This window comes from Spermophilus citellus, assembly GCF_964194105.1.
Source record: "Spermophilus citellus genome assembly, chromosome: 17".
Lineage (NCBI taxonomy): Eukaryota > Metazoa > Chordata > Mammalia > Rodentia > Sciuridae > Spermophilus > Spermophilus citellus.
In genome coordinates, this window is record NC_138199.1 from 63,664,143 (window position 1) to 63,689,462 (window position 25,320).

The window sequence follows — 25,320 nt, forward strand, 5'->3', positions numbered from 1 at the left end:
ACCAGCTGCCCTTTCCTTTGTTGCATGGAAGGCAATCAAGCCAAGATGCTCCTTAGTCTTTCCCTCCCTCTCTCCAGGTTTTTATGCTTTTTAAACAGTTCTAATTTCATATTCTTTCTGCAAATATGACCATTAGAGCCTGTGATGGACACCTGGCAGTTTGGGGGCAGCCTGGCATTGGTAGGGGAAAGTTTTTTTTTTGCCTTAAACATTTCTATAAAGTTACCAAAGAACCAAAGGGAGAGTCTCTACTGGGGGGTAGAATTGAACATACAAGCACCAGGAAGGGGAAAAGGAAGCATTTATCTTTTTATAGTTTTGGATTTTGACTCATATGTAAATAATGCTCATATGGAAATTTTAAAAAATTAAAATTAGAAACAAAAAAAATTAAGCAAACCCAACCTGGGAATTTCTTCACTTTCTCCCCCAAATTAGGGGTATGTAGAATGCAGGGCCTCATGCTAGACCAGTGCTCTACCACTGAGCTATATCCCCAGCCCTTTCTATTTTTTTAATTTTTTTTTTTTTTAATTTTTGAGACAGGATCTCACTAAGCTGCTTGACCAGCTTGACCCTCAACATTATGATCCTCCTGTTTTGCCTTCTGGAATAGCTGGATTACAGGTGTGCATCACCACATCTGGCCAATTTATGCATTTTAATGGATGAATGTATGCCATTTACTTCTGTTGTTTAAACTTTTCCTGTATTCTAATTTTGTGCTTTTGTTTGCTTACCAGTTTTCTTCTTCTTTCTCTCTCTCTCTCTCTCTCTCTTTTTTTTTTTTTTGGTACTGGAGATTGAACCTAGGGGTGCTCAACTACTGAACCACATCCCCAGTCCGTTTTATATTTTGAGACAGGGTCTTGCTAAGTTGCTTAGGGCCTCACCAGGATGCTGAGGCTGGCTTTGGATTTGTGATCCTCCTGCCTCAGCTTCCTGAGTGGATTACAGAGGGCAAAGGGACAAGAGGGAAGGGAAGGGACAAGGCAGAGTCATTGTTTGCTGGACTCTCTGAGAGGCCAAGCCCTCTGTCCTGCTGTCCTGCCTGCTCTACCCCCACGGTCCTTCAGCGTGGCCTCCCAGTGGCTGCCAAGTCCTCACCAGCCCTGTTACTCTGCCCTCAGCAGCTGTCCCAGAGATGGGCTCATGATCTGGGTTTGGGCCTTGGCAAAGGATCTGATCTGGCCAGTCACTCACTAAGTGAAAGCTGTTAAGTGTTTTCAATCATGAGGGAAATACTGGGCTCAGGGACAGAGAATAAGGCCAACAAGTGAGGCCTTGTTGGCACAGGATGCCCCAGCAGGGCCTGGTCCACAGTGAAAGGCAGGCAGGTTGGCGACAATCTCTTGAAGCTATAGTGCATATGGGCAAGAATGACCCAGATGGGCCACATATAAAAAGACAGTACAAGTGGCTACATGGGCTGACAGGAGATAGACATGTATGATGCTTGTATGTCTGGCTATATGTATTAAATGAAATCTAGCCAACGTACAGAAAATGAGCAACTTCTTATAAGCCTGGAACTGACTTGTACAAAGCATCTGACCTCACCTCAAGGCTGTCTTTGGCCAGTCAACCCTGTCTGTGACAGCATGGGGCAGAAAAGAAGAGTCTTTTAGACTCTGGCCTCCCCTGCATCTCTCTGCTCTCAGAGGCAGCCAAAGGGAGCTACCAGTCGCCTGCCTCCTGGGCCAGGCCATTTCCAGGCTGGGTCTCAGCTCTGCTTAGCAGCCCCAAGGGGAAACCAAAGGCAGCACTCTTTCTCCTGGGATGTGGCTGTCTAAGACCCAGTGCTTCAGAGAGAAGGTGTGTCTGCAGTCTCAGTGCTGTTCCCAGATGTTGGGAGCTGCCACATAGAACTGAGCACCCCTTAGCCTTGGGTGGTGACAATGTGGAGATGTGGCCAGCCAGCCATGGGCTGTGTCTGTCAACAATGAGCACCGAGTGCACAAAGTGGACTGAACCGACGTTGCCCCTCTGTCTGGGCGGGCCTTGCTCTGCCATGATCCCCACACAGCTCATGAGACGGGCATGGCCTCCCCAGATGTCAGTCAATTTGCTGACAGCAGACACCAAGAAGCCAGACTCAACCCCCTGAAACCTGACCCCGTTCCTCATTTGAATGGCTTTTTCCCAATAAAAGGGTTCAGCACGTGCTCCTCTCTTTCCATGGACCCCTAAGGTCAGAGGTCTCTGTGTGGTTATTTCATGTAGCCCAGTTCACCTGGAGTGACCCTGAGTGTTTCAGTCATGAGATGTGACACCCAGAGTCCCTCCAGCATGATATTAGGAGGGGGCCAGCGTCCATGCAGGCCCTGCCTCACTGTCCCTTTGTGAGTGGCCCCTGTCCTGGTGGGGGAACACGGGGAGCCTCACCTGACTTCTCCACACAGGATGGGGCTGTGGGAGGAGAGCACGCTGGAGGGTTCTGGGTGTGAGTGCGGGGACATCTCGGGTGTTGGTGCCCCAAGACTCCCCAAGGGCTCAGCTGGCCAAGTAACCTGGATGGGTCTTCTCCCACCAACGTTTCCTGATCCAGAATCCTGCTGGCAGAATCCAGACTCCGCTTTTGGAGCCAACTTCTCACTGGCCACATTCCTAAAAATGCAGCCCAAATACTAATTTTGGGCACTTTGGCAATGTTTCAGGTAAGCTTTTCCCACAAACTGCCCCCAAAGAGGGTGCTCCAGGTCCAGGGTCCTGCTGTTGGGCCAGCTGCTCAGGCCTCGTGGAGCCTGCCCCTCAGAAGACAGCAGGAGGAGCCCCTGCCTGTGAGCTGGGCTCAAGTCCCTAAGAAAATACACCAACTCCCAAATCTAAAACTACCTTTATTTGTTGTTGGCTTGACGTAAGATGCCATCATCAATCAGCAGATTATAAAACCGTACAAGAGGTACGAAAATAGGCCGTTAACTCAGATAATGACCCTCAGATCATCAAGCTTTAAAAATACACTTAAAAGTTGTACAATCTGGCATTTTATAAAATATAAAGCTAAAAAAAATTTTAAGATTCCACAAAAAGGATTGTACCACACAATTAACACATACCAACCAAACATTAAACCATCCACAGAGAAGACATGGTGGCACAGATTTAAAAAAAAAATCACCTAAAAATTAACATCTTACCCCGACCAAATTATTCACCCTTTAAAGACAAGACTACTGTAAGGCATCCATCCGTGGAAGGATAAGTAGGACTCTTCCTTTTCCAGTTTTGAATTGGTCAGGGGCACTGTCCAAACAGATGATGTGCTCTAAGCAAGTGCAACCGTGACTGGATATACTTCAGAGTAAAAATTAAATAAATATAAATAGGTTCAATAAATAGGTCATTGCAAAAAGAACACTACACAACGTTTGCATGTGAGAATGCCGCATAGTTGACCAGTAATGCTTAGGTGAGTGGGGACTCCCCCGTCACAGCTTTAGGGACACTGGGAAGGAATACTGTACCCACCAACATGGAGAGCAGGAGAGGCCCAGGTGGGAACTTTGGCTGGCAGTGTTGGTTAAGGCTGCTCCAGGGGGAGGCTCATGGCAGATGCGTCCTTTGTTTATTTTTGTGGGCTGGGGATGACACTCAGGGCCATTTTGCATGCGAGGCAAGTGTGCTACCACTGAGCCGTCTCCCCAGCCACAGAGGTGTTTTTTGTGGCTTTCCAATGAATACAGAAAGGACTTAGATGTCTACACATAAAACTGGAACCAGAGTTACTCACAGGAAATCACTATTTTATAAAGAAAACAAAGAATAAGAAGAGACAGATACTTTGGCTGACAAGATAATGGCCCGACTTGGGGGAACTGGGGGAATGTTGGCTTCCTGCACAGAGGCCCAGGACCTTCTGCCAGGAACACCCAACTGACACCATTGCTCCCGGATGTGGAGGGATGAGCAAGAGAAGCGTGGTTTCAGAAATCAAAGATCAAAAAGAAGGGCTACTGTGCTGGCTCTTCTAGCACCTTCTAACCAATGATTGACTGAAGGAAATGAACAAGGAGCAGACAGACAAGGATCTAATGAATGGAGGGAGGATGAACAGTGGGCAAAACCACACCTGGCCAAAGCCCAGCTGCTGAAAAGAAAGCAGCCAGGAGGGGAGGGCCCAGCAACCCAAGGGGCTGCTTCTACGTGAAGTTCACCTCAACAGCCAGTTACTGTTTTACTGGGGCAAGAAAGACCTGCCATCCAGAATGAATCACATTCACACAACGCCCCTCCATAGGCTCAGGTCAACCCTGACAAGAACCAATCCTCCAGGGTTGGTGGAAAGAAAGCACTTCCCTGGACTCCCTGCCCTGCAGACCTCCAACCCAATATGGGTCTGTAACTGTCCAGTGCTGTCTCCATGAAGAGCCTGTGACAGCTGCTGCAGTGAGATCAGGACATTTGCATGTGGGTTTCACCTTCAGCCACCAGATGCCCTGGTGACGTGCTGAGTGATAACAGCATTCCTCAAAGTGCCAATGCTTTGGTGCCTAATGATGGACACGTGGTGCTCTTCAAAAACTGAGACAAAAGACTTAAGAAGCAGCAAGAGAAACGTGGCTCATGGGCAAGAGAGGCTTCACACACAGTCCAAGACAGATTTAAATGAAATACAGGGTCCTCTGATTCCTAACAGATGCAACTCAATTCTGTCTTAAAGGTGAAGACAGCAGACTTCTAAACAGCTGAACAGCCTTCTGGGAATCACAGAGACCTCATGACTTGGCCTAAAGGTGTGTAGTGCTGCAGAGCTGTTCCCCTCAGTGCTGAGCAAAATGGGAAACTGGAATTCTAGACTCAAATTGGATTCACCAGATGATGCCCAGGTGTTTTCAAAACAAGTGCCTGAGTCCCTAGAGATGAGGAGAGAGAACAGAGGGATGGTGACCTGGCCAGAACCCATGGACTCTGGGATGGGGGCAATTTTAAGGCAGAGGTGCAAACCCCAAACGCACACCCTTCCCCACTGCTGGGGTTTCTTCGTAGCACTGATGTCTTTGTGGGTGACTCTCACAAGCAGCTCTGGGAAGGCGGGCTGTGCCTATCTGGCCCATCTCTTTCTTTGGCACCTGTGTCCTGCCCAGTGCAACGCAGTAAGTGCTAAAATAAAATGTGCTGGGTAAAGGGTTTGAGGAATTTGGGTGGTTAGCAGATCATCTATCTGGTGAGTGGAAAAGGCATCTGAAAAAGCTGTCTCTCAGTAAGTTGGGCTAAAACAGGGAGATGACACCACAGAGGGCCACAAGAAGCTGCCTGGGTACTTCCCGAAGGGAAAACCAGCCAGGAGAAGGAGGGGAGCGGCAGCCTCAGAAGCAGGGAGTCCTATTAGATCACGTGTGGCGCCTGCTCCACTCCTGATGCTTTTTTGGGCTGTCACCTCTTGGACTCACTAGCAAAGAAACCTGTACAAGTCTACAGAGAGCACTGTGAAGGCAGACCAGGTATAGGGGACAGAGCCAGCTGTGTTCCTGACTATGTGACAGGAGACACCAGGGAGCCAACCAGAGTGCTCAGGCTCTAAGGTCATGAGCAGGTTCTCCATGAGGTTAAAGTTGTAGGGTTACATTAAGAAAAAGGCAACTTTAGTCATTAAGAAAGCAAGGAACTGAATAGAAAGGCAGAATAAACTTTGGGTAAGCGACCTCATGTGAACACAAGCAGAAAACCTCTCACGGGAAGCAGCACCCTGTGGCTGCGTAAAGCTGACAGTGCTGCTCTGATGCGGACTGGCTAGACACTCAGCAGACCAGGAGCTACAGGAAGTTCCCACAGAACATTCCCCCTGCTGCGGACCCTGACTGCACCGTAACCTCTAAGCTCTCGGGAGGGAAAAGACAGAAGTTTTAACTGAAACTAAAGTTAGAAATGAATATTGATTGATTTTAGGGGAAAAAAGGTACTGACATAATTTAGGGAACATTACTTTGACATTAGTACATTTACATAGTGTTACTAGAATGTTTTGCTCTTCAGCATTGGAGAATAATGGTCTACATGGGAACACTCTCAAGAGGATGATGATTTTTGGTACCACACAAAATAGAAGATATCTTGCATTTCTTCCTCATGAGTAAGTTTCAAGTTAAGTTTCGCTTACTTATGCTAATATAGCATTCTACAGTATGATCAAAATAGATTAAGATTTGCCAGGAGAAATAGAAAGCTGGCCCACAAAGCCCACATGACCCTGGCCTTGGCTCCCAGCCCACAGGCTCTCACTCACCACGTGCATCCTGATCCGCTGGTCTCAGGGACAGAGGGGCCTTATTGCTCACAAGCTGGCTCAAGGTCTTCTCTGCATAGCCAGGAGGCTCCCATTCAGTGGCTCCCCTCTGCTCCTGAGGGCCTGTCCCTGTCTGGTGTTAGCTGCCCTCCTTGATGGCTAGGGAACTCTTCCCCTCTGGCCCCAAATGGCCCAGGACACAATCCACCACAGGCCTCCATTCAGGCTCTGGTATGCTGCCAACTGCAGCCTCCAGAACAGAGTGTCCTCTTCATTTCCAGAGACTAGATACACCTCAGCTGCCCACGTGCATGGCTGAGCCGTCCCTAACTTTACGCCCCATGCTCACGGCTTTGCTCCCTGGAGAAACACTGACCAGTAGCCAAGGAGCCTCTGGGTGCATCTGTGATGAGGTTCCTTCTCCCCAGGAGAACATCTCCAAACGTCCTCCTCCTCAGCACTCCTCACCTCTCCAGCCCACTCTAGCAGAGGCTGCACTTCCTGCATCCCAGCCTAGCTGGTCTCAGCCTGCAAGCCACACAGAATTCCTCTGCTCCCCTCCTGAAAGGCCCTCAGCTGACATCAAATAGGAATTATAAAAAGAGACAAGCTGAAGTGAGTTCAACCAGCAGAGGGTCAGCGGTACTCCCTTCACGGCCTCCTTTGCAGACATCCTTGGGCTACAAAGCTTTCAGGGCCAGCATCCTCCTAGTTTCCTATAGGTCATGAGGGCCACCTCTCCCACTTCTTGGGGTCAGCATTATCGTCTGCTGGCTGCAGAGTGGGCAGCTCAAGGCACTTGGTTTGGGAAGCCTGGTCTCCCTGCTAAGCTGGGAGGCATCAAGCTCTGGACTGCAGAGACCAGGTCTGCAGTCACAGCTGGGTCACCAGAATGGAGGGACTGCCCTGGTCAGAGGGCATCTGGAGTCACTGGGGGCTGGGGCTCCAGGGGCTCATGGATGTAGTAGGGCTGGAAGAGTCTCTCGTGGCTGCACAGCTCCATGGCCCGGTAGGTGTGTGAGAGGAGGTGGGGGAAGCGGAAGGTGAAGTAGCGCACAAAGTCGTCGGGAAGGGAGCCCAGCGTCTCCCGCACCTCCACTGGGAGCTCCCGGTAGTGGTGTTTCTGCATAGGGAGGCAGACACAGAGGGTTAGCAGCTAGAAGACACAGTGCTGGCTGCTTCTCTATACAGGAAAGGCATATCCCACAGTCCATCCCAATCATCCTGCCTCCCTCCCCTCTTTTAGAAAGAGGCCTCGAAGCAAGCGAGGGGGCTGGGGTCGCGGCTCTGTGGCAGAGTGTTTGCCTAGCACGTGTGAGGCATAAAAATAAAATAAACAAATAAAATAAAGGTATTGTGTCCCTAAAGACAAGAAAGGCCCCCTCCCTGAATCCCTGGAGACCAGACCCTGTGTGAGAAGGTGCCCAGAGAGTCCCCGTTATAATATTTGTATGGTGGCTGGCAGTCAGAGGGCATGGGAGTCAGCAGAGAGACCATGAAGGACACAGCTCAGAGAGGCTGCTCTCCAGAGCTTAACCCTGTACCTCAACGTCCCTGGAGAAAAAAAGACCCGTATGAGGGAAGAAATAGCCTCTAACTTGTCAAGTCTAGCTTCTGAGAGCCGGAAACCAGCATGAGGAAAGGACTTGTAGGGACAGATCAAAAGAGGTGGGTGCCTTGTGTGGCCACCTCCCCTCCCAGCACCCACAAGCCCTTCACCTTATTTCTCATGGCTCGAAGGAGATCTCTGACGGAGCCACCTTTGTAGGTTCTGAATTTACGCAGATCTAGAAAAACATTAAGGGATGAAATGGCTAAGAAATTAACAAATTTTTAAAAGAAAACAATTCTTAGAGTCCTGGGGATTAAGCAACTGGACTGAAATGTGACATCACTTTATTTATAGTCATAGGAGCAGATGCCCCACCTCATATCTGAGGGTTGCACTAGCATGAAGTCACCTCAAGGTTGCAACCAGATCAGAAATGACCCCCAGTCACTATCATTAACCTGTCACTCTAAGATCAAACATCAAACACATCAGTATGACCACACCCAGAGCACACAGAGTCTCAAACCCGAGGGTGGGATCTGGAGCTTGGACAACCTGCCGTGCCATGTCCCTGCTAACTTCTTAGAAATGATCACCTGTCTGGAGGGGGACAGTGATGTTCTCCCGCCAGTCCATCTTCACCACGGCTCTCCCGCCTCTTTCTAACTGTCGCACTATCGGGCCATCCAGGGACTCCTTTTCTATTCGGTCACTCACGTCCTGCCAGGGAAACAAGGCAACAGATGCTGGTCAGTGTTAGAGATGATGAGCGCTATAGGATGCACATGCTGGCCCACAGAATGGCCACTGCTGTGTAGGTCTTAAAGAGCCTGTCATTCCTCTTTGGGCCCAAGCTGCTCCCAGAAAATACCCAGCACCCTGCCTCGCCGGCTAGACGACTCCTCCCCACTGAGCAGCTGCGTGTGTTTCTCACTAGGACAGGCCCACAGAGATCATCTCCACAACTGACCATGAACACATCTCTGGAATCTCTCTGTCTCTCTCTCTCTCTCTCAAACACACACAACCATGTTTACACAGAGCCATGTGTAATCTATATTTGCCAAAACAAAAAAAGAAAAAGAAAAACCTCTGTAATCCATTTGCAAACCATGCTTTATCTATCCATTGAAACATGCTCAAATCCTAACTAGGAGTGTTGTCACTCCTCATTTGAACATTGGAAAAGACAAGAAACCAAGCCTTCTTTTTAAGGGAAAAACTTGGTGTTGAGAATATGGGATCTGGAGGCCTCTTTAGATTCAAGCCCTGTGCTGTGTTTGGTTCTGGTAAGGAGAAAGACGGTCAGGAGGCACCCTGAGTACCAGCCTCTCGCATCCCCACCTGTAAGCAGGTCACAACTGGAGGGAACGAGGAGCTATGAGCCAGATATGTTAACACAGCCTTTGATAAGCTGTAGTTTTTTCTTGACAAAGATGAAGCCAGAATGGCTGAACACCTGATCTGTAATCCTAGAGAAAAGCCTTGGAGAGGTTAGATTGCCATACGGGGCACAGTAGGGATGTGTTTCTGAGCTGACATGGATAGAAGCCAACTGTATTTGCAAGACATGACTTAGAGATGCTAATCCTAAACCACGGTGATGCAGAGGTCCCTTTGTGCAAAATAAAAAATTGTTTTTTTAGTAGTAGATGGACACAATACCTTTATTTAATTAATTTATTTTTATGTGATACTGAGGATCAAACCCAGTGTCCCATATGCTAAGCAAATGCTCTACCCCTGAGCTACAACCCCAGCCCCCAAGTTTTAGCCTTATTCTATATTTTGCCATCGAAGTGGCCTAGACTTGAGAATTTGGAACAGTGATCAACCCTAATGCTACACACTGCTGCCCTGGGCCTGCCCCTCCCAATCCAACCAAATGGTTACTAGCACCTGCTGTGGGCCAGGCAGTGTCCTCCCTAGGAGGTGGGGACAGAGCAGAGAATGAAGTAATCACTCCTGACCACAAGAAGCTTATGTTCTGGGGGCTTCACATAGCCAAGGCCCCAGTGGGACTCTAAGACAGTGTGATGGTCACTTCTGCCAAGACCCAGGAGGAGCCACTCTACCCGATGAGGCTGCTCTTCAGAGCCATGCTGTGTTGGTGGAAGGCATCTGGGTGAGTTATGCTCAGGGCACACCACATGAGAATGGAAGCACAACCTCCACAAAGCCATCTGGAGATGTCACACAGTCGCAAAGACTATCCAACCACCAAAAGCAGTCACAGTCATTGATTCTATAATGTCACAGAATCTGTCCTAAGCAAAATGAGAGCTAAGCAGAGATTGGGTAAAAGATGACAGAATAAAAATCCAATATAGGGAAATGTTCAAATTTATGACACTTGAATGAATTTATATAATGCCTGAGATTTGCTCCAAAATAATCAGGAGTGGGAAGAGGGTGAAAGTTAATACTTGTTGAAGCTGGGGAATTCGTAAAGGGGAGTTCTTTGTAGTATTTGATCTACTTTTTTTTGTGTATTAGCAAATTCCATAATATAGAGTTTAAAAATTATGGCTCATCCATATGATAAAATAGTCATTAAAATTTTAGAACTCTAACATGAAAAATACTTAAAATGCTAAGTGCAGTAGAATAATAATAAAGAATAATAATAATAATAATTCCTAACTATATGTATGTTGTAACCCCAATTAAACTTTTACCAGTATGAAATAAATACATTAACCTGCCGCCAAGGTTCTATTTTGGTTATAGGATTCTGGGTCTTTTGTTTTAGTCTTTGTCCTTTTCTCCATTTTCAAAATCAGGAAGACATGAATGAAAGCTTGGGGTGGAGAAACAGACACATGTACCTGAAAGAACTGCAGCTGCTTTTCCAGGCTCCAGAAGAATGGGTGTTTCAGAACATGCTTCGCTGAGGGCCGCTGCTGGGGATCCATGGCGATCATTTTCTCTATCAGCTCACGTGCAATGACGTCTTCTGCAAAGGAGGAATATAAGTGACCCATTATTACACCCAAAGTCACAACGAAATACCAAAAACCTTTAAAATCTGCATACCTTTGAATGCAGGATTCCACTTAAAGGAATTAACTCCAATAAGATAATTAAAAACTCACACCAAACTTCAGCTAATAAAGGGGAGTCCTCTGTGTGTTTTGTGAAAGGAGTGATTGAAAATAACTAATAATGGGGACTTGGGAGACACTCTGTGTCTCCAGGTACTGGATGATGAGCTATTAAAATGATGGTGTGGCTAGATGTGGATTGACAAGCAGAGACATTCAAGGTGAAGTTGAAAAATGAGCCTGTTGGGAAGTAGTAACTTAAGCCCATTTTATAAAAGTGTGCACATATTTCTAGATAAGTGACTGGTACTATATACCAAAAAGTTAAGAGCAGTCATTAAATACTGTATAATGGAAATATTGGCCTTTATGATAATCGTTTGTTATAATGAATAAGAAAAATTAACCCCTAAGCAAAACAATAATTTAGTTTTAGTTTTTTTCAAGAGACAGTATTAGGCTATCATGGGCTATCAGAACCCAGTAAACTCCAAAGTCAGGAAGAAAGACTTGTGCCTGAGCCAGGAGAGTGAGGACAGAGCCTATCCATCCCAGCACAGAATGTGTCTCACACAGTCATTTATGAACCACAGACAATTTGTCCTCTCAAATGCCAGTACAGGAAGAAACCTTAGATTATTCAAGCCTTATATCACAAGCTGGAAAAAACAGGTCTCCAGAGGGGCCTTGCCCAGGGCACAGGTTCTGCAGGAACCTCAGAACTCCTTGGTGCTCCAAGGGTAACTCTAGCCATCCCTCCCCCAGCCCTGGTACACCCTGAAGCCCAGGGGGAGCAGCAGGAGTATAGAGGCAATGCCAGACCAGTCCCCACCCACTCACCATGCTTCTCTGGGTGGAAGCACTCAAGGCTGTAGGCACCCAGGAGGATGTTGGCCTGCCGCTGCAGGGACTTGCCAAAGGGGTGGCTGCCCTCAGAGATGACGTAGTAAAAGACGCAGCCTGCAGAGAAGATGTCCACTGTATAGGTCTGAAAAGAAACATAGGGCATGAGAGGTCTCAGGCAGAGTTCTTGCCTCACTCACAGCTAGGGAGGAAGAGTACTGCTGCCACTTTAGCCCCTGGGAGGTGTCTTGGGAGAATCAGCCGATGGATCTTAATTGCCCAGAGCAGTCTTGGTGTCATGGTCACAGTGGAAGAAGTGGACATGGGAGCCAATTGCCTGGCTCTGCCTCTCGGCCTTGATCACTGTGCCTTGGCTTCCTCATGTGTAAGATGAGGACAGTGATGGTTTGTTCTCAAGGGGTGTTGTGAAGACTAAATGCATTAATATGGGAAAACAGCGAATTAAAAAACAACAGTGTTTGCCCGAAGGTGGCTCCCCTAGCAGTTAGATGTTCTTTACCCAACAGCAGAATCCTCATCGGTGGGGACCTCCGTGTTCACTTCCCTGCTATGCCCTCGTGCCTAGAAGGTGCCAGCACATAATAGGTATCTAGCCTTTGTTAGTAAAGGAATCTGTTTGGGGTTCAAAATTGGCACAAGAAAGAAACCACCTGACAGGTTTCCAGTGAAGTCATTTTTGACATCTGATATCACCTCTCACTTATCCTGTCAAACTGCTCAGTGTCCAGGTGAGCCTCTCTTTAAAGAGACACAGCGTGTGATTTGTAGCTCATGCTCCTTAAGGTCTACCATAAGGGGGTCCCTGAACATGGCTGGAGTCCACACTGCTGGGCTCCACCTCTTATGTTTTCCACAGAACAACTTTCGAGAAAATCCAGGGACTCTTCACTGCCTTCCATGCTGGAGAAAACAGGCCCTTAACAACGTAGCACATTCGTTCAGCCTCACCACAGCCTTGTGGGGTGAGCCTTCCCAGATGAGGACATAGACAGGAAGGTTTGAGGACAAGCCCAGGGTCCCTCCTAGACAGTGACCCACTAGGACAGGTCTTCTAATTTTACACCTGGAACACAGCCACCATTGTTGGATCTTTTTCCTGCCCCTGCACCTTCCCCCGGTGCCGTGCCACCCCCCATGCCTTCTGCAGCTCATGCTGCCTCTCATCCCCAGCAAAGGCCACGCTGAGGGCAGGGCGGTTTTGTTCTGTTTTGGCCTGTGGAAAGGCTGAACAAACTGCTACATTGTTAAGGGCCTGTTTTCTCCAGCATGGAAGATCATGAAGAGTGCCTGGCTTTTCTCCCAAATTGTTCTGTGGAAAATATAAGAGGTGGAGTCCAGCAGTGGGTACTCCAGCCATGTGCCTTTCCAGCCTTCCTGGGTCCCAGTTCAGTTCATCCCCAAATGTACTACTGCCATTTGTACTTGTCATTTAAATATTCCCTAAGCTGATAAAATATGAGTTCCACAAATTGAGAGGTCTGCTGAATCTTTGGGAAGACTCAATTAAAGGGAGTGGCTACCAAACTGCTGTGAACCAACAGTACTGGACTGGGACACGAAGGATTCGGCTCTCAAGCCCCTTAGGACATGTTTGAAATGTCTGAGCCTCATCATAAGTGGCATATGAGTATTCTTCGAGAGAAATGAACAACTTCAATCAGTCAGACCCAAATTTGAAAAAAATAAAGCAAAACCTTGACCTATGGCAGAAATTTCCTATTACTTAAAGAACTACATAACTTGCTTTAAGTGAAAATGTGTTTAAAAGCTGGGTGTGATGGTACACACCTATAACCAGCAACTTGGGTGGCTGAGGCCAGAGGATTACAACTTAGAGACCAGATTCCACTACTTAAAGAGAACATGTCTCAAAATGAAAGAAAAAAGGGCTGGGGACGTAGCTCAGAGGTACAGTGCCCCTGGGTTCAATCACCAGTACTGGGGAAAAAAATGTATTTAAGATATGTGTGTATTTTCTTAATAATTCATCATTGTTTCTGACTTGTGATAATTGACAGGCTGCTGTCCCCAGGGAACTGGATAAGAGGGATTCTATCCTGTTTGTTCTGTTTGAGATGGCTCATCCGACCCAGTTCTGGATCAGGGAAGGGACAAGACGAGCCTTTGATGACTTGTGCTACAAAGAAAGATGTCTAAATATGAGCCTACTCTTAGCAAATGGATGCCAAAGCCAGCTTAATGGGATCTTGTTGGCCAAATCTGGGACATTTCAAGTATCAAAAGGAGTAAGGACAAAAAAAAAAAAAAAAAAAAAAGAATGACTACCGTTGACTATTACTTGAATCTTGAGTCCACAGTGATTAAGAAAGAAATAGAAAAGGAGTTAAAATTGGAGCTAAATACCAGATAATAAATGAATAATTTCTTTGCAATGAGTGCTTCAGGAAGCATGGTCAATAGATGAAAGCCACTGGGTGAAGGACTTCAACACCCACTGTGCCAGAGGGTCACCCTGCACATGACTTGCTAACAACAAAGGGAGAAATGAACCTTTACAGAAGAGAGATCAGCAGACACAGGTGACTCAAGTGGGCATTACTAATAGGGGTACAATAACAAGGTACAATTTGTTATCATATACTTCCTGATGTAGTGATTTGTGATTTATTTTTGCCCAAAACATTTCACTGGAATTTAATCGGGCCTCCAGACCTAACATCTAGTTCACAGGAAATATAAAGAATAGAGAGAAATATTAAACACTGTCATAAAGAAATAGGCAAACAAACCCCAAACAGGGTATTCCTATCCTCTCCAAATGTCAGCAACAAGGAACAAAATAGGTGGGAGACCGCTGGAATTTAGGAAGATAAAATCAAATGTGACGCAGAAGAACCGATGGGGTCCTGGTAAACAGAATCCAGCCCTAGAGAAGACTTTGGGGACTAACTGGAAATGTGAATATTAGGTGATAGGATGAGAACACTATTGAATGTTCAGGTGTGATAATGACATGGTGGTGACCAAGTAGAAGGTACTTGTTCCTAAAAGACACTGTTGCTGTATGTAGAGGTATACAGGCTTGAAATGCTGCTACTTATATGCCAATAATTCAGCAAGAGAAAGACAAAGCAAATATAGCAAATCATCGACAGGTAGAGGAACATAGGTCACAATAACATTCAAATTTTCTGCATGTCTAAAACTCTTCAAATTAAAAAGTAGGGAAAACAAAAACAAATATAAAAAATAATGAAAACTGGAAGTTTGCTTATCCCACATACGCCCTGATTCCCCAGTTCCCCCAAATAAAAATGCGGTTTAAAAGTGATTAGAAGAATAGGACAGTGGGCTGGGGCTGAGGCTCAGTGGTAGAGCATTTGCCTAGTGTGTGCAAGGCTGTGGGTTTGATCCTTAGCACCACATATAAATAAATAAATAGAATAAAGATACTGTGTTCAACTACAACTAAAAAATAAATATTAAAAAATAGGATAAAAAAATAGACAACTGCCCATGTTTGCCCCCTCATGTATCTGAGTATGAGACAATATGGAAATGTATGCATAGGAGTTCTCTGTTAAAGCAATGACCTTCTCCAGGAACATGTGCCTCAGCCCCCAAAACTTGAATTTGACGGTTCTGACTACGGAGGCACAATGACTGGGTCTGTGGTCTTCAGAGGCCATGCCATCACTCACAGGGTTCTCCTTGCAGTCTTCACTCAGCATCTCTGGGGCAATCCAGCCTTCAGTGCCAGGCACCCCGGAACGGCGACTGAAGCTATGCCTGCCCACCGCCAGCTTCTTACAGAGGCCAAAGTCAGAGATCATGGCCTTGATCCTGCCATGTGCATTGGGCATGGAGAGGAGAATATTGTGGGGCTTCAGATCTCTGTGAACTAAGAGAGAATTCCAGATTCATCCAGTGCTTACCATGAGCAACCCCAGCCTCCCATAAGGGGGAAATGGGTTCTTGTCAAACCCCAATATACCCACTATCCTCTCTAAAGGTTTTAAACTACGTAAGCTTCCCTCTTATATTCTAATCCACTTCAAGGAACCACCTAGGTTCCCTCTTCACCCTTGTACAACTGTGATGTAGTAAAGAGCTAACCAGGCAGACACCCCCACCTGGCCCCTGGGGAGCCTCTTACCAATGTTGAGGGAGTGGAGGTGCGCCAGGCCTGAGGTGGTCTGCTGCAGCAAGGTGATGGGCTCTAGGCCAAGGTGGGCAAAGTCCTTCTGCTCTACGTACTGCAAAAGACACAATGGCAAGGTCATAGCGCAGCCCTCAGGACTTCTTAGATCCTGAGCTCCTTCTCGATTCCAGTATTACCAACATTCTCTATTGAAATCCATATTTCCCAACAGATCTCCTAGTTACAGACTGACTTAAACAAATAAGTAAAGCTCCAATGTACTAATTCACAATAAGAAAGATAAGAAGGCGGGGGCTGGGGTTGTGGCTCAGGGGTGGAGCGCTTGCCTCGCATGCATGAGGCCCTAGGTTAGATCCTCAGCGCCGCATAAAAATAAATAAATAAAAATAAAGATTTGTCAAGAAGAAGAAGAAGAGGAAGAGGAAGAATAATAATAATAAGAAGAAGGTGGCAAGACATTCAAGTTCACTGTCTTATACAGGTAAGCCTGCGGAGGAATCCAAATGATACTGAAATATTTTAAGGTAAGCCTGGGAACAGAGTGAAATAAGTCTGCTGGACAACTATAGAGTCTTCACTCATCAACAAGCAACCTCCAAGCACACACCAGCCGTGACCAGAGATGGGAATAATAACTGAACAGGTTTCTTGGAGGCAAAAGGGGAGACACATGCCAAGACTGTCCAGGCATGTTCAGAAGACCACTCCATTAAAACTGGGGTGAGCTGGGTGTGGTGCACCTTAAACATGGATCCTCTTGCCTTAGCCTCCCAAGTTAAAATTGTCAAGAGGATCCAAGTTTGAGGCAAGCCTCCTCAATTCAGTGAAGCTCTAAGCAACTTAGCAAGATCCTATCTCAAAATAAAAAATAAAGAGTGTGAGGGATGGGGCTGGGACAGTGGCTCAGCAGTAGAGCAGTCGCCTAGCACATGCGAGGTCCTGGGTTCGATCCTCAGCACCAAATAAAAATGAATAAATAAAATAAAGGTATTGTGTACAACTAAAAAATAAATATAAAAAAAAAGAGTGTGAGGGATGTAGCTTAGAGGTAAAGCATCCCTGAGTTCAATCCCCAGTACCAATAAACGAACAAACAAACACATACAACTAGAGTGACAAAAATATTCTACATTTGGTGTTAGTGGTTAAACGGATATATATACATTTGTCAAAGTGCATTAAACTATACATTTAAAAGGAGTACATTTCATTGTACTATAATTTTTAAAAATTTTTTATTTGTTCTCTTTAGTTATACATGACTGTAGAATGTATTTTAACATATCGAACATGTGTGGAGTGAAACTTCCCAGTTTTGTTGTACACGATGGGGAGTATACGGTTGTGTATTCATATAAGAACACTGGAAAGTTATGTCTGATTCATTCTACTGTATTTCCTATTCCCTCCCCTCTTCCTTCCTTTCATTCCCCTGTGTCTAATCCAAAGAACCTCTATTCTTCCCCCAACCTTCCCCCTTAATGTGAGTTAGCATCTGCATATTAGAGAGAACATCTATCTGGTCTTTGGTTTTTTGGGACTAACTTATTTCACTTAGCATGATAGTCTCTTATACTGCAATTTCAATCAGGTTCATAAAACACAATAACAAATTGGCAATCCCTAAAACAACATCCCAGTTGACAGGGGAAGGGAGGCTGTCCACAGGGGTCATGGCAAAGCTGTCAGTGGCCCTTCACACCTAAAGGCCAGCCATACCCACCTCCTGCAGGGTGGCTGCACACAACTCAATGGCAATATATTGGAACTGCCGGTCCCTCTCCGTGCAGAAATAACGGATGACATTCGGGTGCTCATCTGATTCTCGCAACAACTGGACCTCACGGTCTGCAAAGCTAAAACACTCGGGGAGGATCCTCTTCACAGCCACATCACGGTTGTCAAACATGCCCCTGTAGGACAAGGAGCAGCAGTTGTGTTTGACTGGTGCAAGTCAGGCTATGGAAACGAGATGAGACTTATGGACCCACAGTGTCCTCTTGTGACACAGAGGTCACCTTATCAGTCTCACAGACTGACCACTAGCAGCCCCATGGACATCACTTCTCTTTTAGTGCACAAGCTTCCTGGATGTGGGTCTCACCTGCCATGGTCACCACTTTGATCCTGTGGTGCCCTTGGAGCCTGACTCTCAGCCTGCAATTGACAGGCACTCACACATTTGGTAGGAAGGGCACAGGACCTGCCACTCTACTTACCGGTACACAATTGTGCCCTCAGCTCCATGGCCTAGGACATCCTTGGGACAGAAAGAAATTTTCCCAACTATCACCATGCTGGTTTCCTCATCTGGCACAAAAGGAGAAAAAGAAGAGATTGTTTTGAACAGTTCCACCTAAGAATTTCAAAGCTAAAATGGCTGCCAGCTTCCTGACCTCTAAACTAAGAGTTGGGATTTAAGAGGCTCCACACAAGGGCCAGCAGGGCTCACTGCCCATTTATGCCCAGGGCTGCTGTCTCCTCTCCTGTATTATTTCTTTGCATTATTGTGAACCTTCTAGAAATGGCCCTTTATCATGTCATGGAGATAAGATAAGCAGACTCTGCCGAAGGATGTGGTGTGCTCTACGGTCTCAGGTAGAATTCAACAGAAAGATAAAGCAGCACCAAAATGGCAACTGGCTTTACCTTCCTCGTCCTGCTCCAGGAAGGGGCCGGCACCAGCCTTGGAGACAGAGCTGCCAGAGTGCAGCGAGTGGTTCGAAGCCCTGGGGGATGGGCTGGGGCTGCTGGTGCCTGAGCTCTCTGAGTAGGGGCCTGATGTGTCCAGGAGCTCGACGTCCTGGGTCAATTCTCCAGGCGGATGGAAGGGCAGCTGCTGTTGCTGCAAGAGCTGGATTTTCTCCAGTTCCTTTTGGAACTGCTGGTTCTGAAGCTGCTGCTGCTGATGCATGCTCTGCAAACAAACACATCCAGGTAGGTGTTGTGGTACTCCACAGGGAAGCAAGCACAGGAAAGAAGTGGCTCCTCGAGGCAGGGGACCAGGTGTACTTTATGTGACCCTAGGCATGAGACCAGGGAGAAGCCACAGAGAGGCACAATCTGTCCAATGACTGGAGGTCGTTCTGCCAGTACGACCCTTCCCAGTATGGCCATGCCCCAACCTTGGAGGGGCCAGTGGAGGTTGAATGGCTGCCAGGCAGAAGCGAGAGAAGAAGTTCTACCCTGGGTGAAGGACTGGCCCAGAGGAAGGGGCTTCTACTTAATCCTAGAATTCAGGAGTTTTATGGAAGCCTGGGAGTTGTTGCAAAGGTGACACTGAATGGGGAGGATGTTCTGAGGTGGGAGGCAATGTGGTGCGTGGGGCCAGGCCAGCTCCCCACAGCTGTGTGCTTGATGGAGCTCAGTGCCTGGGTGGCCCACAGAAGGCAGCTAGGAAGCTGGGGCTTGGAACCTCACTGCCACCCGCCCCGGCCACATGGCTGTGACAAGGCAGCATGGGGCTTCATCTATCATGCTGCTTCCCTGAATCCTCACTCCTCTCCAGCACCTTGAGAGGTTCACTCTAGCATCATTAGAAGAGGCAGTAATCTGTGATCACTCTTACTCAGCGCAGGAGGATGACTACAGGGGCCTGAGTGCAGCCACAACCCACAGGTGAGTTTTCTAGCTCCCTTTCTCTTAACCTTGGGTTGAAGTCCTGGAAACACCATTTACTAGCTAAGCACCCTGGGAGGAGGCTTAGGTTCCCAGAGCCTATTGACCTCAAAAACTATCAGGTGAATAGACTGTCCCAGAAAGCAAAGTGTGTGCAGGGTTTGCTGTCCCGGGCCCCCGAGGGCTGCCTGAGCGCTGCTGCTCTGAGGAGGCAACACTTGATGCTCCATGGACTTGCTGGAGGGATCAAGGTTTCATCCCACCCGCTGCCCGCTCAGTGGCAGAATTTTTACTCAATTATTTCCAACTGAGAAGTCAAAGGAATCATCACGCCACCATTTTTGCTCTCACTGACCTAACAGGCAATTTTCAAGGGAAGAAAGGGTTTTGTTTATTATCCCTGGTCTTAAAAAAGAAGGCATAATTAACTACTCAAAATGATCTGAGGGCAGGTTTATAAATCAGCTCTTACAATCTGTTTTTTTAAAAAACATTAAGATTTAGGTACAAAATTGTCCTTATCTAGAACACTAGCATCTCTAACTACATTTTTTTTTTTTTAAGATAAGCAAATATTGACTTTCTTTCTTTTCTTTCTTTTTTTATTTTGTGGTACTGGGGGTTGAACCCAGCAGTGCTCTTCCACTGAGCTACACCCCTAGTCTCTTTTTTATTTTGAGTCAGGGTCTCACTAAGTTGCCTAGGCTGGGTCTTGAACTGATGATGACTAGCTGGGATTACAGATGTACACCACCGCATCTGGTTCAAATATTGACTTTGAAATGTGAAAAGAAATGCATTGGCCATTTTTGTCTGATAAAGATGATAGGTGGAGAATTGCAGGAACGGATTAGGCAGTGGGGTGAGGGTAGGGGGAAGGCTGAGCTTTACCAGGGGGTAGGTGATGATGAAGGCTACCCAGCCAACCAGCAGGAAGGTGCTTAGGATGATGGTAGCCATGTCCTTGAGCATGGAGTCCACAGGAGCCTCAGGCTTGGCAGGGGCACGAGCCAACTTCTCTTCCATATCCTGAGACACAGTGGTTGGTGCATTTTCTGTTTGATCCACCAGGTTGATAACCTTGTGTAGGAGAGAATCACTATGTCATTGCAGAATTTCTGGCCAGATATAGGTGAGGTAAAAGATCAAGAGAATCCCTAGTTATAATTGGACCCTTCTCTAATGTGCTGGATTTTTTTTCTGAGCACATCAATGTCACATCATCAGGTAACTGTTGCTTCTTCCAAGGCAATGGCTCTGAAAGACCACATGTTTCTATAGTGATGTTACCATTGCTCAAAAACATATTTCAAAGCAAAATACTTTTGCAAGTGCCTTTAGACTCTGATATTATTTCTTTCTCTGTGTGTGTGGTACTGGGGATGGAACCCAGAGCCCTATGCATGCTAGACGAGCACTCTACTACTGAACTACACCCCCAGCCTCTTTTTAAATTTTTATTTTAACACAGGTTCTACTACATTGCTCAGACTGAACTCAAACTTGTGATCCTCCTGCCTCAGCCTTCAAGTTGCTGGGATTACAGGTGTGTCCCATCACATCTGACCTGATATTCTTTTGAAAATGTTCAATGAAGGCAAAAACTTCCTCCTCTGACCCTAGATTTGATGTCTGGAAAAACTGAAATAATCTGTAACAATGTCTGGTGAAAAGCTGGCAGTCAATATGATGATACAATTTCATACTGAAAAGGAAAGCCCCACCCCATGTGCCTATAAAGTAATGAAGCTGCCTGTTTCTCTGTCCCTCCTTCCCTCCCTCCTTCCTCCCTTCAGTGCTGAGATGAAGTTGCTTTCTTACATTGCATATAAACTTTTGTTGTAACTCCAAAACTAAAATAATTTATTCAAGAATTCTACTATTTTCCTAAAGCTTTTAAGAAGCACCAAAAGTCTTTGTTAAAGAAAATTTTATTTAGAAGGTTCAAATCAGATAAAGCTCTAAGCTCCTCAGAATCCCTGAGAAATGTGCTGGTCACCTCTCATACACCCAGTGCCCCAGGTACTTCCTCTTCTGTTTGCCCAACTAGATGAGCACACAGCCTCCCATCCCAGTGGGATTCTCTACCCACTGGCTGTGAGCCTCCCACACCATTCTACTCTCTCCCCTGCTGCTCCCTGGGCCCTCCCAGGCACTTCTGGCTCTGCTCACACCTCCACCCAGTATCTCCCACTGTGCATGGGAAATGTGGCAGCCTGGTGTGTAGCAGGCAGCTGAGGAGTGTTTGCAGAGCATGTGACCAGCAACCATACTCATTTCGTCTATATCTGCTTGAGAGTGTTTGTTTAAAGAGTCAGCCTCATTACTGCCTGAGCGAGAGTATTTTGATGGATTTTAAAAGAACTGTGGCTAAAGACCAGATGGTTAAATATATAAGTCTGGACTGTGGTTACCTCTGGGTGTTACATTAAGGATATTGTCTTATTTTCTTTACAGTTTTATTTCTAAGTGTTCAATAATGAATATGCACGACTTTAATAAGCTCCTAGGGCAATGCTATTCAAATCACTGCTTTAAGAATCAGTGTATTTCTCCAACCTGGCTGCCTCCAGAGGTGATGGATAAAGACACTGTGCCCTGAAATCTTAAGAGACCATGATCACCCTTTGCCTCTTGATAAAACCTAAGTCTCTCAAGTGAATCTGTTGTGGCCTTGGGCTCCACATCAGCAGCTTCTGTCATTCCTGACCCTCCCCTAGCCCAGGCACCTTCTCCATCCCTGGGCCCCCATGGTAGGGCAGCAGCTGTGAGGTCCAAACAACTCAGTAAGGACTTCAGCTGGCAGTGTGGGGTCTCCTCCACAGGGCACCTGCTGTGTCCTCAGAAGGCTGACCTGCAGGGGCCAGAGCCATGGTCTCCCACACCTCTGGTTTCTGACTGGGTGAAGCCAACAGGGAGCACCAGCAGATAAGACAGAGGCAGGAGAACGAGGAGTTCTGCTGGGTTGAGCATCCCTCCATCGCCGCTCTCAGCTCCTGGTCTGGGTTCCCTTCCACTCTCTGCCCTTTCATGAGACCCCCGGTACTGTCCACACCTGTCTGAACAGTCCTGCCACTAATAAACTAGGGTAATTCTCAAATTACCCTAGTTTGTGTGGGCCATCTCTCTCAGCTGAGACCCTGACTAGCACACCCTGTCTCCACAGCCCACATCAGCACTTCAGGGCAGCTGCTACCTGAATAACCTCCCTGTGCCCGAGGTACCACCCTCCAGGTGCTCTGGGGCCCTGCCAGACCAAGCCTCTGCCACTTCAAGCAACCAAACCAGGCAACTGTCAGTAGTCTGACCTTGGCTTCATAAAACTTCAGGTCTCCCCTCTTCTCCAAGCCCTAACCCCTCCAACAGGCTTGTCTGAGACTTGGGAAGTGGTTCCCTTTTGCCCCTGGCTCATTTCCTTCAGCTCTTTCCCTGGCAGCCTTGGATCTTGTGGGGCCTGTCTCCTCACAGCCCAGCTCTGGGCATCCCAGCCTCATTCCTACCCAGGCTCTCACCTCTGCTCTTCCCTTCCTTCCAGGACCTTCCTGCTCCCACCCATCACGCCAAGTCCACCCCATTCTTCCAGGCCTGCTCCCTCCTGGGCCTTTCTTGTACTTTCCTTCATGAATTACTTCCTGCTCCTCCCCTGCAGCCTTGAACAGTTTATCTCCTTTGCTATGGATTCTGGTGCGGTCCTCTCCCCTCCAGATAGACTGTGAGCTCTGAGGCAGGGCAAAGTCTACTGCCTCATCCCCCAACGCCTGGCAGGAGAGCCAGCAGCTGGCCACTCCTCACTTACGTCTTCAAAACTCTTTTTCTCAGAATCAGCAGGAATCACATTTTCCCGATGTTTAGGTAGATTGTTGGGAAACCTCTCCAGCATCTTGGTAGATGCAGACAGCGGGGTTTCATGGTGTCCTGCGAGAGGAAACAAACCTTGATTGAGAACAGTTTCCCAAGCAGTGGTGACATTCAACACTAAACTCAGGCAACAGTCACCACCTGCTGAGGTGTTCCACAAGGCAAACCCTCACATCTAGTGAGAGAAAATGAGAGGCAGCAACCAAAAAAATTTCATCAAAATAGAAATGTCATTACTTGGTAGAAAATAGTACTGTGGGTCTCACAGTGAGAATAAAGGTGAGAGGGTTTGAGATGTTTGTGAAGTGTCCCAAAGTGAGGCCTGTGTGGGTTCCGTGCCCAGGTCACAGGTGAAGTGTTAGGAAGCCTGTTCAGAGTCCAAGGAGCTCTTCTTCCACGCTCTACCCAGCACCATCACTACCCAGCTCCCTTCTGAGCAGCACAGCTTCTCAGTGCAGGGCCAGCTCCAGCCTCAGCTTCTGTCTGAGGACGTGGTGAGTCACTCATAAGACAGCAAGAGAGCACATCTGCCAGATGGATGGGGGGTGTCGCAGCTCTCTGAATGCCCACGTACCATTCTCCTCACAACTAGTTCATGACTATCTATCACTCAATACACATTTATTGAGCATCTGATGGATTCAAATTACCATAAGAAAAGAGAGGTGACTAAAATTGGGACCTGGGATATCATGTGGTTTGATAATCTACTTATCTCAAATTAAATGTCTCCAGTGTGGCCTAAAATGGCCAGGCTGCCTCCTCATCATGGCTGCCGGCTGTCAGGCTCTATTCTGTTTTCTCACTTGGATCACACCTCACTGATTCAGGTTTCTCTCACCTTACAACCTCTCCATTATTCTCCCAAACCCATCAGAAGCTGTGACACAAATGGGAGAAGAACACTAGCAGGATCTAGTCTAGGCTGGGTGTTTCTTGACCTGGAAAATCCCCCTGCAGTCCTTCATCCTGTTTCTTGACCTGGAAAATCCCCCTGCAGTCCTTCATCCAGCCTCCATCTCTTCTCACCTACAGCCTAGCATCATCTTGAAAGGAAACCCACTTTTGAACAATTACTAAGGATCCCTGAGACACGCCAGTGCTCAGGGGCAGGGTCTCCCACCTTGTGACTACCCACTTCAAACCCCTGGTATGCTCAGGAATCTGAATGTGGATAACTGCAGGTAATTGAGGCCACTGACAAGAGAACTACAGCTAAGAGAAATGAGGTGCCACACGCCACTCTGCTGCAGCATCCTACGCTTTCCCCAACGCTCACACTTAGTGCTCCCACCTGTCTACAGGACGCCTACCAAGAAGGTGCTATGGAAGTCCTAAGCCCAAACTCCCCATCTCTCCTACAGTTCTTAATAGTACCTGGCCTTTGTGATTTATTTATCTATCAGCATCAATTAGGTCCAGACTCCAACAAGCATCAGGCCCTCCAGGGGTGGTCCACACCTTGTTGACAAACTTGGGGTGATGCTGGGAACACCACAGGTCAGGAGCACTGTTTAGGGCAACCATAGATTATGCCTCTTGAGCGTGAACTTGGGGTGTCTTTAATCTCTTTCACAAAAACCAAACTGAAGGACATACATGGATGTAAAGGGGTACACCACACAGCCCTAGCCTGCAAGAAGATTGTCAATACTCCCTCTGCCTTATTTAAAAATGACTACCTGTGGAGTTCCTCAGAGGGTACCTCAGAATTGTGAGATCCTTATTTAACTACTTCTTTATAATTTGTTAAGTTTCCTAGTTTTCATTCTTGGACAAACCATTTTAAAGGGATCTAATTTTACAACTTAGCCATAAAGACCTTCCCCCCATGTTTTTTTTGTATTCTCCTCAATGTCACTTCTTCATCACTGGCAGGCAGTTCATGTACCCCTTAACTGGTACAGAAAACTGAAAAGCCTTGTAAGTTTAATGGCCTCTGCTCAATTAGCTATTTTTTTTTTCCAACATGGGTCCACTTGGGCATACATCCCAAATTACTTCTGTAAGAAAAGAGTAGAAATCTTTAATTATC

The 25,320-nt window shown here is 46.9% G+C and overlaps 1 protein-coding gene across 1 annotated transcript in view; it reads right to left on the reverse strand.

Moving 5' to 3' along the window:
• Positions 1 to 2,824: 2,824 nt before the first annotated feature.
• Positions 2,825 to 25,320, reverse strand: part of ERN1 (endoplasmic reticulum to nucleus signaling 1) — an 86,337-nt gene continuing 63,841 nt past the window's right edge. Inside the window, exons 11-22 of the mRNA XM_081270911.1 lie at positions 23,224 to 23,342; positions 20,319 to 20,507; positions 18,459 to 18,726; positions 18,029 to 18,119; positions 17,533 to 17,722; positions 15,804 to 15,903; positions 15,349 to 15,548; positions 11,663 to 11,810; positions 10,607 to 10,734; positions 8,375 to 8,498; positions 7,946 to 8,013; positions 2,825 to 7,349 (exon numbers count right to left, since the gene is read on the reverse strand). Coding sequence (XP_081127037.1) covers positions 7,137 to 7,349; positions 7,946 to 8,013; positions 8,375 to 8,498; positions 10,607 to 10,734; positions 11,663 to 11,810; positions 15,349 to 15,548; positions 15,804 to 15,903; positions 17,533 to 17,722; positions 18,029 to 18,119; positions 18,459 to 18,726; positions 20,319 to 20,507; positions 23,224 to 23,342 — 1,838 coding nt within the window. The 3' untranslated portion in view covers positions 2,825 to 7,136. The remainder of the gene's footprint in view (positions 7,350 to 7,945; positions 8,014 to 8,374; positions 8,499 to 10,606; positions 10,735 to 11,662; positions 11,811 to 15,348; positions 15,549 to 15,803; positions 15,904 to 17,532; positions 17,723 to 18,028; positions 18,120 to 18,458; positions 18,727 to 20,318; positions 20,508 to 23,223; positions 23,343 to 25,320) is intronic.